This window comes from Macrobrachium nipponense, chromosome 28 (assembly GCF_015104395.2).
Source record: "Macrobrachium nipponense isolate FS-2020 chromosome 28, ASM1510439v2, whole genome shotgun sequence".
Classification (NCBI taxonomy): domain Eukaryota; kingdom Metazoa; phylum Arthropoda; class Malacostraca; order Decapoda; family Palaemonidae; genus Macrobrachium; species Macrobrachium nipponense.
The window spans coordinates 16,154,650-16,167,149 of record NC_087217.1 but is presented as its reverse complement, the minus strand read 5'-3'; the positions used below and the strand labels follow the sequence as shown (position 1 = coordinate 16,167,149).

The following is a 12,500-nucleotide window of genomic DNA, read 5'->3' as shown; positions in this document are numbered from 1 at the left end:
TAGTTCGTTAGCACCCACTGGGACAACGACCTGGTGAGAGAGGAAGACCAATAGACGGGAGTTAGAGAGAGAAAAAGCCCAATAGATAGGACCGAGTGAGAAAGAGAGAGAATAACACCACCGTGCAACACATTCCTAACTTTCCCTGTTAGGTCGGCTAGACTTAGTTCAAACAAAAGTTGCCATACAGCACTATAACTCGAAACCTTGTTGCCAGGCAACCTCGTAAGTGTGCGATGATGATTCAGTCCTACGTTTCATTTCGTATAAGGACGAGGTGATTCTTTTTATGCAAATCGCTCATATAAGGTACTGATGCCTAATGGGAAGGTTCTTTCTCAGTGTTTGTTTCGTTTCTCTTATATGGATGTCATTAACATACCGTGTTTTTTTCTTATTCTCGTTACTCCGACTTTTTAAACAACGGTTTTATTTTTTTCCTTCATAAATTGAGGCTTTTTAAACGACAATATCTGTTTTTCCATGGAGGGTTTTTTAGTGATTGTTTAAAAGTTTGTGTTTTATTTTTTATTCTACTTATTTATTTACTTTTTGTTTGCAAAATGGTTCCTAATTTTGGTAGACTTAGTTAGATGTATATTTCCTGAAGTATCTAACTTCCCATGATAAACTCGGTACATCTAAACAACTTAAGCTTTTTCAAGCTCACATTAAAAAATTATTATAGCTACCTCCACTATATTATTACAGATAAACTGAGATTTAATTGCATTAAGTAGGTATAAGATAAAAAATGGTCGATTTTAACATTTCCTTTACAAACATACACATATCCCAAGACTCGCTACTCCAGCATCGTAAATCTACCTTCCAAAATTTATTTTTAACGCAGCAAGGTCCTATTGCCACTAAAATTACTTTCACATGAAGCCATGCAGATAAATCTCAAAAACGCAAGGAAGAAAATCCAGTGGGAAAAAAAAAACACGAATATCTCAAGAGACAGCCAAGCAAAGTACTGACGTCTGCCGTGACCAGATGGACGATTGCCAACATATGCCAGAGACCATATCGAATTGCATCATCATCACTCGTTAATAAAACCATTAAAGGCAGCACCCAATGACTTGCAAATGATATAAAAAGGAAATCTGTAAACACAGGCCCCCCACTGTCTTCGTCGTTACGACTGCGTCTGCCCAGTGTCACAATGACGCTGCGCAAGACGCCCTTCTGTTGTTTTTTCACACGGCATATGTTCAAAAGTATGTATATATATTTAAGCATGACTTGGAATTTTATGCGACGGTGCGTTTCAGAAAAACTTAAGTGGGAGACAACGTTTGAGCGTAAGGTTTGAGAACCTGCTCGGTATCAGTACGGACATATATACATATGTATATGTATAGTATTTGCATGTTTATATAAATATATATATATATATATATATATATATATATATATATATATATATATATATATATTGTACACACACATACATATACATATATAAGTTGCTAACAATACTAATTAAAAGACACTAATCTAAGAAAACTTAAAATTGATATATGCAAACATGCATACATACATATGTATATGGATAGTATATACGTATATATATACTATATACATATACATATATAGTATATATTATTATGTAATATATATATATATATATATATATTTTATATATATGTAAGTTGCTAACAATACGAATTAAAAGACACTAATCTAAGAAAGCTTAAAATCTGTAGTGGAAAAGTTTACAACTTAAAGAACAGAATGAACTCGTAAGAATGGAACCAAAATAATATCTATTAATGATAGGTAGGATACTGACATGGCAGAACATTAAAAATGGAAGGAGGAAAATGAAGCAGAAAGATAATTTATAAGAGAGAGAGAGAGAGAGAGGAAAGGGAATAGAATATAGAGAGAAAACAACATACTGATAGAAAGGAGGGATTATTAACAGAAAGATAATAACAGAATATAAGGCGAGATGAATACAAGGGGAAAATAGCAACTGAAGTATAGTGATAATTTCACGGCTGCAGTTATAAATGACACTGAGTACGTCGTAAGGGACTCATAAGCAAACTCAACTAGCCATGAAGGCGCATATACAATAAAGAAAACGTGACTTCAATTACTGTAGTGACCGAATCTCGAATAATCTTCGATTCATGTCGCTGGAACTTCTTTATAGATATTCTGTTGGTCTTAATGCTCGTTTTTTTTTTATGTAAAAACTGCAAAACCATGCGCCAAATAATACAAGGAGATACAGATAGATAGACAGACAGACAAAGTTAAACACAGATAGAGACAGAGATGGACAGATAGATAGAGGTATAAAGACAGAGATAGATAGATAGATAGATAAATAGAGATAGGTAAATAGAAACAGAGATGGATAAACAGAGATAGATAAATAGAGAGACAGACAGATACAGATAGATAGAGAGACAGGCAGACAGATAGAGACAGATACAGATAGATAGAAAAAGATACAGATATAGACAGATAGATAGATGAACAGACAGATAGAGGTAGAAAGATAGATAGAATATAGATAGATATAGCAAAGTTCTAAACGTTGTATCTGTGCACTAAAATATTATGTTTTAGGAAGCCCACTAAAATTTGGAAAAAAATTTAAAGCTAGATTAGATAGACAGATAGATAAATAGACAAGTAAATAGATAGATAGATAAATAGACAGGTCAACAGATAGACAGATAAATAGACAGTTGAATGGATAGATAGATCAACAGACAGACAGACAGAAAAAGGATAAACAGAGACAGATCGACAGATAAATAGACAGGTAAATAGATAGCCAGGCAAATGGAGAGATAGATAAATAGGCAGTTGAATAGATAGATAGATAAATAGACAGTTGAATAGATAGATAGATCAACAGACAGACAGACAGAAAAAGGATAAACAGAGACAGATCGACAGGTAAATAGATAGACAGGCAAATAGATAGATAGATAAATATGCAGTTGAATAGATAGAGATAAATAGACAGTTGAATAGATAGATAGATCAACAGACCGATAGACAGAGAAAGGATAAACAGAGACGGGGATCCACAGCCGCCTCACCTTGCAGGCCTGGAAGTATTCATCGCAGCAGGTATTGTAGGCTTCGCAGCACTCCGGCAGCTGGGAAGAGGCGAGGGCGTGGCAGCCTGAGGAGCACTTTTGACAGGTGTCGTCCCCAGGTTGGCAGTGGACGGCCTGTCGTCGCCAGCGGCTGAAGAAGACGGCGTCGTGGGACGAGGAGCTCTGCCCCGTCAGGAAACCCAACACCACCACCACCACCACGAGGCAGAGGCCGTTCGTCTGCATGTCTTACGAGGAGAGGAGCCTGTGGAAGTGAAAGGAAGGAACGGGTCAGTTTAGAAGGTGGGTTTAGTATTAATTTTTTGTTATTCATTTATTTTTTATATTGTTACCTTTGGGGACATGTATTTATCTTTTTATCTACATGACTTTTTCTTTCATTTCACTACTCTTGTCTTGTCGTTCGCAATTCTTTATTTATTTTTTTGTAATTCTTAATTTTGCAGTCATTTGTTTAATTCCTTATTTTCTTGTAAATCTAACTTTTGCAGTCATTTGTTTAATTCTTAATTTATTTTCTTGTAATTCTTACTTTTGCAGTCATCTGTTTATATCCTTTTATCTGTTACTCTTTCATTTTATCACTGTTGTCCTTTCATTGTATTCCTTTACATATTTCCTTTTTTACAATTCTTACCTAAACAGTAGTTTGTTTATGTCTTGTTATCTATATTACTTTCTTTCATTTCGCCACTATTTTCTTGTTTTCGTAATTCTTTCATTTTTGTAATTCTTGCCTTAGCAGTCTGTTGTTTATCTCTTTTTTGGCTACATTACTGTATTTTACCATTTTTTAACTTGTCTTTTGTATGAATTAAATCCCAATGTGAATAAATTATAATATAAAAATATAGATACTATATTTATTGGAATAGTATATGGCTATTCTAAATTACTTAAGAGTAAGGGAAAGGATATACAAAAAAAAAAACATTCCCAGTCTCCTGAACGGGATGATTTGCAGCTATTGTAAACATTCGTGCAAACATAGTTTGCAAATCATCTCCTTCAGAAAATGGACAGTTTCGTATTCACCTCTCAATTTACTTTTCTGTAAAAGAAAAATATTCCGCCGGCTTTGTTTGTACGCCCGCCCTCGGATCTTAAAAACTACTATGGCTAGAGGGCTGCAAATTGGTATGTTGATCATCCACCCTCCAATCATCGAACATAAAAAATTGCAGCTCTCTAGCCTCAGTAGTTTTTATTTTATTTAAGGTTAAAGTTAGCCCTACTCGTGCATCTGGCAACATTACAGGACAGGCCACCGCCGGGCCGTGGTTAAAAGTTTCATGGGACGCGGGGCCTTGATTATGCACTGTACAGGAGACTTAAAGTTAGCTATAATCGTGCATCTGGCAACATTACAGGACAGGCCACCACTGGGACGTGGTTAAAGCTTCATGGGCCGCGGCTCATACGGCATTACAACGAGACCACCGAGAGATTGATCTGTTTTCTGTGGCCTTGATTATATGCTGGACAGGAGACTCGATAGCGCACTTTTTACTTGCTTTTTCCATCCCACTTTTACTTTTCTTTCATTCCTTCACTTCGGCCGACTAATTAAGCCCAAATAAACACCTTCTTGAACAACTCTTTCTGCACTAATCACTCCATTAGCTTCTTTTTCCTCTACCTCCTGGAGGAGGAGTTTTGCAAACAGCCCAGGGTCAAGCCCTTACTTATCTTTATTTACAGCTTTGCCGAGATTTTAAACAGCCCTGTTTGCAGATTCCTTCCTTTCATTTGCTCGTTCTTAACATAGACGATAAACGCAATTTATGAGTGAATATTTTTTTCTCAAGCCGGTGGAAGGAGTTCCAGAATGCTGAAGGAATTCTGGAAGGTTGGCAAACAGGTTTGGAAAGATTTCCAGTCTGGCAAAATGACAGGAAAGATGAAAAAGGCTTGAACGATCCCAGACTCCATTACGAAACCCAAAGCGCTGGGAAAGATTCCGTAATACTCTGGAATACCAGAACACCACTTAGGAAAGGTTTACAAAAGACTGACAATTGTTCTGGAACACGAACAACGTTGAAAAGAAATCCAGAAACCGGAGATGATTCCAGAACACGCGAAAGGAAACCAGTAACGCCTGGAAAGGACTCATGGAACGAATGAATTAATCCGGCAAGTCATCTGGAACGACGAGCAGAGATTCCAGAGCACTTGGGAAGAAGAACCCAACGAGGCTGAAAGAATTCTGGAGGAACGATTGCTATAGATAAAAGAGAAAAAAAAAATAGAATGGCACGGTTTCGTAGGCGACGAAACGACTTGCTCTAGAACAAGCGTAGCGAGCTGGAAGAGACCGTCGGGCGATTTCATTATCCCGAAGTATTTCATCAAGTCTCGCAGACGCACATACATATCTCCTCCACCTTCGTTGCAAAACGCTCAACGCGGAGAACTCCAACGAGTGAAAGTAAGCAAGGCAACCATTCACGGTCGGAGAGGGGCCCCACGATGCGTTACCATGACTACAATTCACGCCAGTTACCTCGACGCTGTTCGCAAGGTAAACTTTACTATTTCCACGGAACATTGAAGTTCACAATCTCCCTCTCACCCACATACAGACGCGCTGTCATCCACGTAGTGCATACACCCACGCAGTCAGTCATCCACGTACATATGCACCCACGCACACGCTGAAAAGTCAAATCTTCGTCCGTAGTTGCTTGCAAGCCTCGTCACGCAGCCAACACGCTCGCAACTACGCAATATCTTCTGCCACAATCGTCAGTAAAAACGTGTGTGTGTGTGTGGGAGGACTTTAAAATATTTCCATCAGAGTCATTGCTGGCCATCGGAAAGTCACTGCAATCGATCATTTCTTCCCTTCAGTTTGCAGGAAGCTTTTAAAAGACGAAATGACTGAAGGAGTAAATTAACCCGCATCTCCATTTGAGTCCTAAAATCTTCAAACATTTTTATTATGTCAATGACATTCTAATTACCTTCATTTTTAACTTTTAATTACCAACAAATAAAATGTTGTCTACAATGAATATTATAATAATATATATTCTAATAACTTAAATCCTGACTAATTATTTTCATTCTGATTACTTTAAGACCCTACATCTTTTTTTTTCTTGCGGTGTCCATTAAATTATAATTTCAGCTTTCTCTTTTCCATTATCTCGCAAACAAACGACTGGACTCATTATTTAATCAACTGCAATTGCTGCACTCGAAGGAAAGGTACCAGTGCGTGATGCATGACGATCAATGCATCAGAAAAAGTAGGACAAGACGAAAAATTTAGTCTTTCTTTTATTGATAATTTCTTAAAAATTCTTTGAGCAATTCATTATAAAATCCTCGCTAAAGCAAGTTATTTTCCTGAAATTGACTCGTCTCAAGGTTTATTACAAATTACATTTTTTTTCTCTATTTTTCTGGTGTGTGCTTGTTTCAATGTCTGGTACCAAGTCTTTGGAATGTATGATATGAGATCTTTTCAAACTTGACAAATACTATAACATTTCTTGAAATGTGGACGTTTCGTGAATTGCTGCAAATGATATCTTCCTAACATGCCTGAGACAGGGTTTCGTAAGCGTTTTATTACAATTTCAGGAGATTTTATCTACTTTGAACACTAAACCGCTTTGATATCCAGTATCAATGTCCAATTTACAGCACAGGGCAACTTGGGGAAGCCGCAAATTAACTTGGCAATGGCCTTAGCGCCTTGTTTATGAAAAGGTGTAGGATCAATTTTTCCGTTAATAATCCCCCCCTCCTCCCCCCTACTCCCCAACCCTCAGATACACGGATGCGCGTGAGCAATCCACAACCAATTTTAAGTTACTGAAATCATCTTGCCACCCTTCACCTGACGTCCTCGAATCGGGAGAGAGAGAGAGAGAGAGAGAGAGAGAGAGAGAGAGAGAGAGAGAGGTTAGGAGGGAGTTGGGAAATTTGGGACGCGTTCAGCAGCAAGAATCACGAATTTTAAGAGCTGAAGTCCCGTTAAAGGGGCTTTCCAGTCACCTCCAATCATGGGTAGTCCTTCCCGAGAGGCAACGACAAGTTACTTTCGCTGGAATCTGATACTCGAAAGAGGAAGGCCAACGAGTCTCTCTCTCTCTCTCTCTCTCTCTCTCTCTCTCTCTCTCACACACATACACGCACACGTTTCCTTAAAGTAGTTGGCCTCCAGATATCTCCAAACGAAAGCAACTGCCTCCTTGAACTGACCGAAAATTGACAACACGAGTCTGGTGGAAATGGGGTTGATTATTCCAGACTAGTGGATGTCAGAAAGAGGCCCTCCTCAACTGATCAGCCACACTTTCCAGAACGTTTCCAGACCCGTGGAAGCAATCTTCATGGTCGTTATTGACGAAAAAAAAAAAACTGTGTCATTTCTCCTCTTTCTCAAGATTCCCCTCGGGGTCGCCATAAACTACTCCATTGCCAACATTTGACTTACATTAAAATGACTGGGAAAGAAAACGATTCGTCTTCATTGCCGATCGGGTTTCTCAAATCTCGCATTCCGCAATGTGCTCTGTGTGGGATGTTTCTTTCTTCCTTCTTCTCCTTTTTCTTTCTTTGCGATTGAGAGAACTAACACAAAGCACCCTATGCTTTTTACTTTTTCATTATGACGCAATAACCCGAGAACTGCTTTCCTTCCGCTTGCTGGCTGTTATAATTAGACATTCGCACTGGGACCCCCCTTTCAAAATAGTATGACGTGACGAAGCACAGCTTTTCCTACGCTTCCTTATCATTCAAAATAGCCCCGTACGACAGCCATCCATTACAGCCCTGACAAGGTACTCAAACAGAGTATATGCTTGCAAACGAACTCTCCCTCGGGGGCAGTGTTGCGCGGTGGTAAGACAGACCTGAAATCGGGCCTTTGATTAAGCAAAGTGATGACACCCTTATGAGCCAAAGGAGGAGGAGGAGACCTACTTCTTCTTCGTAGCTTAGGTAATAAGTGCTCATTACACGCCCGCACTTTCTTTAACGGAAGTATACGCAGACCGTAGGATTATCCGTTCGTGGAGTTTGAATACCATACGCGAGAAAGTGTTGAGACAACCTTTAATACATGCAATTCGGTCGCAGGTTAATTGCAGATTCATACAAAGCCATCTATCTCTCTTGAGGAGAGGGGTGACTTTTGGAGAGAGAGAGAGAGAGAGAGAGAGCTTTTTTTTTTTTTTACTATGGGTATAGGCACCCGCACAACAGAGCCCCCCCACCACACACACACACACGCACACACACACACATACACACACACATATATATATATATATATATAGATAGATAGATAGATAGATAGATAGATAGATAGACAGATAGATAGATAGACAGATATCGTCGTGCGTGTGTTTGTGTGTGTGCGTGCGTGCGTGCGTGCGTGTCTCTATTACATTATTCTACCCTATATGACTCGTAATGGCCGCAAAATATAGCAATTTCTTCATTTCATACTATTTTGGGTACGAGTTTTTCTGAAAGCTTCGTAATTTGAATAGAACACTGTTTTCCAAGCAGGATTCGACACTAAGGTAATCAGAGGAACCGACATTAGTGTTATTTAAATAAATATATATATATATATATATATATATATATAATATATATGATATATATATATAATATATATATATATATATATATATATATATATATATATATATATATATATATATATATATATATATATATATATATATATATATATATATATATATATATTTAAACACATAGTGATATTTACGTTCGTTACGTTGGCTCCATAAAGTAAAAGAATAAATATCAGGTCCAGATATTGTCTTGTTCAAGGAGACATTCCAGTGGTCTGGAAGGTAATTAGTTAGGAAGGTTAAATACAATTCTATCCGTTATTATTACGGCAGAATTTGTATTGTTCAAAATGCAGTAGATCATAAGAGACTGGAAAAGACAAAGTGAGTCTTTGATTTAATTTAAAAGGAAAACCAAACCGAACATAATGCATTATTATCCAAATTGAAGTCTGACTCAGTCTTGAGACTAATTATATCTCGTTCCTGCTTAACTACTCGGGATTGACATCGACTGCAAGTTTTTATGCATTGACATTTTGGGATGAGGTTGCTTGCTGGTCGATTGCCTTCTTAGTTCAGTTTGAAATTTGACATTTTTTTTAGTCTGTTTCTTCATTTTTTATATCCGTCACAGATAGAGATTTGCGGTATTTCAAATTTGTATTTATCTATTTCCTTTAGGTATTCCAATTGACATTATCTTTTAAACAAAAATAAGAAGGCAACCGTTTATTTGTTTTCAAATTAAAATATGAAGGCAATCGTTTATTTTTGAAATTCTTATATTCTTAGGTATTTCAAATTCTTAGGTATTTCAAATTCAGTATTACTTTATTCAAAGTAAAATTCTGAATTGGAAATACCTAAGGCCACTATAAACATTTAAAAATGGACGATCGCCTTCTTATTTTAGCTTGAAAACAAATCATATCAACTGGAACACCTAAAGAAAATGAAAAATAAACATATGAATTAACGGGAATCTGTAACTGTGACGGATATAAGCAGTGAAGAAGCAAAATAAAATATATTTAAAATCCTAAACTAGAAACAGCCACAGGCAAAGGAAAATAGTAAACATGCATAAAACCAAAAACCAATAAAAAAAAAAAATTTAAAAACGGGGGAAAACAAAGGAAGAGCGAGAGACGCAGCTCAAGACAAAGAAAAACCCCGAGACAAAAGAAAATGATGAAAGAAAATCATGGAGGATGGGTTGGCACATCGATGATCTCGAGTCCTTACGAAATGGAAAATGAAATGGAAAATGAAATGAAAAATGAAATGAAAAATGAAATGGAAAATGAAATGGAAAGCGCTAAATCATCCTCCGAATAAGGGAAAATTAAACCTTTCCTCGCTATGTTTTTTTTTAAATGTATTCTTCAATATAGCTAATGTGAAGGGAAGAAGAATATAGAATAATATAGTATATGAGAGAGAGAGAGAGAGAGAGAGAGAGAGAGAGAGAGAGAGAGAGAGAGAGAGAGAGAGAGAGGTGTGGCTTCATGTTGCACTCTCAAGGAATATTTACGTAAATATACATGTATATATATATATATATATATATATATATATATATATATATATATATGCATATATATATATATATGCATATATATATATATATATATATATATATATAGATGGATAGATAGCTAGATATATAGTACATACATACATATATATACACACAATACACAAAAACACACACATTACACACACACACACACACATATATATGTGTGTGTCTGTGTCTGTGAGTGTGTGTGCGTGTATGTGTTAGCGCTTGCACTTGCTTCTTAATTACTCTACTCATCACGCGCCACAATTACAAGAGAGGAAAAGTAAAAAACCAATCATCAAGAGGTACTACAGCGTAGAGGAAAAAAAAAGAAAGTTCAACATAACTGTCATAACAACAGACCTGTGTAAAGGACCCATGACACATCATTTCACTTTCGAGAGCGCTTTCGTGGAGAGAGAGAGAGAGAGAGAGAGAGAGAGAGAGAGAGAGAGGAAAATTCACAATGGGTTGATTAATTCTGAAACATAAAGAAAGGTGCTGGTTGAATGACTGACAAACACATGAATACGGAGAGAGAGAGAGAGAGAGAGAGAGAGAGAGAGAGAGAGAGAGAGAGAGAGGAAAACTGAAAATACGAAGGGTTGATTGTTAAAAAGATAACGAAAGATACTGGTTGACTGACTTACGAACAGATGAACAAAGAAAAAACATTGGTTCATTGATTTTGTGAAAGAGACAATGTGAGATTCTCTCACGTTGACAATAAAGCATAGAAAATGGATATAGCAGTAAAACTTGAATAAAACCAAAAGGCTTGCGTGAATGAATAATGAACGTATGCTCTTGTGTATAAAAAAAATTACCCGTTTCCCCATCGCAATCATAACATAAGAAGATTAACGATGAAAAATACGTAATGAAATAAATATATACAAAAATATTGTAGTCTCAACTACTCTATTCCTTTGTATACAAAGCCAGGCCAAGCCCCAGGCGCATTGTGTAAAGCAAAAAGATCAAGGAGAGGGAATTCCGATGGTTTCTGAGTCACGCAAAAAAGTCTAACCGCCCGAAAACCCCAATGGCCGCGTTCACTCGCTCGCTCCGCTGGCACAAAAGCGCATTTATTGGAAATGCCGTTGAATGGATTCGATAAAAGCAGCCGTGGTCACTTGGACAGTAAGGGAAAGAATCACATTTGTTTATTGTTAGCATTTTTTTTTTGCGTACGATGCAGATAACGTGCATGCAATCATAAACACAATATATAATATAATAATATAATATATATATATATATATATATATATATATATATATATATATATATATACAAACACACACATATATGTATATATTATATTATATTATATATATACTATATATCTATATATCTATATATATATTATATAGTATATATATATACATATATATATATATAATATTATATATATATATATATACATCTATATATATATATATATTTATAATTATATAATAATATATATATATATCTCGTTATATATTCTCTTATATTATTTATTTATAGATACATTATATATCTATGTTATCTCTAGAAGAGTATCTATATATTCTATAATATATCTTATATAATCTATAGCATACATTACTTCTACCCCACACTTTACAGTATATTGCTTAGCACAATATAAAGTTTTTACAAGGTAAGAATTCACTTCTCCCTCTACCTCGTCATTCCAAGCAAGAAATGAAACTCAGCCATGCATGCTATTGTCATACCCTGGGAAGTTGAGCTATTGTACCCCACCTTTAGAAAAAAAGAGAGAGAAAAAAAAGTCAAAGAAAAAGAAAAATGTTGCGGGATCTAAAGTCCAAGGTTTTGAACCAAAAGGTCGAGGCTAATTGGAAACAGCTTTCAAAAGTTGATTTGAAAGACAAAGAAAAAAGCATATATATACTACATATACACACACATTGTAATATACATATAGCATATATATTTCTATAAATCATATATATATATATATAATATATATATATATATATATTATATATATATATATATATATATACGTATGTTTATATATAATAATACATATATAAATTATAACATATAAATTCACATTTATATATATATTAGTATATAATTCATATGTACACATTTATTGATATAATAATAATCCACACACGCACACATAGTACATGCATATATATATATATATATATATATATATATATATATATATATATATATATATATATATATATATATATATATATATCAAACGCCAAATTATTTCAAAATTCAATCTGTTTAAACGACGAAACA

The 12,500-nt window shown here is 35.6% G+C and overlaps 1 protein-coding gene across 8 annotated transcripts in view; it reads right to left on the bottom strand.

Annotated features, from left to right (window-relative positions):
- The window catches only part of LOC135201459 (uncharacterized), a 206,380-nt gene that overhangs the window by 88,192 nt on the left and 105,688 nt on the right, over positions 1–12,500 (bottom strand). For all 8 annotated transcript variants that reach the window (XR_010311543.1, XR_010311540.1, XR_010311544.1 and 5 more), the window contains exon 2: positions 3,075–3,339. Coding sequence is in view for 1 of the 8 variants with exons in the window: in XM_064230424.1 (XP_064086494.1) it covers positions 3,075–3,320 (246 nt within the window). In the remaining 7 variants the exon portion in view is untranslated. The remainder of the gene's footprint in view (positions 1–3,074; positions 3,340–12,500) is intronic.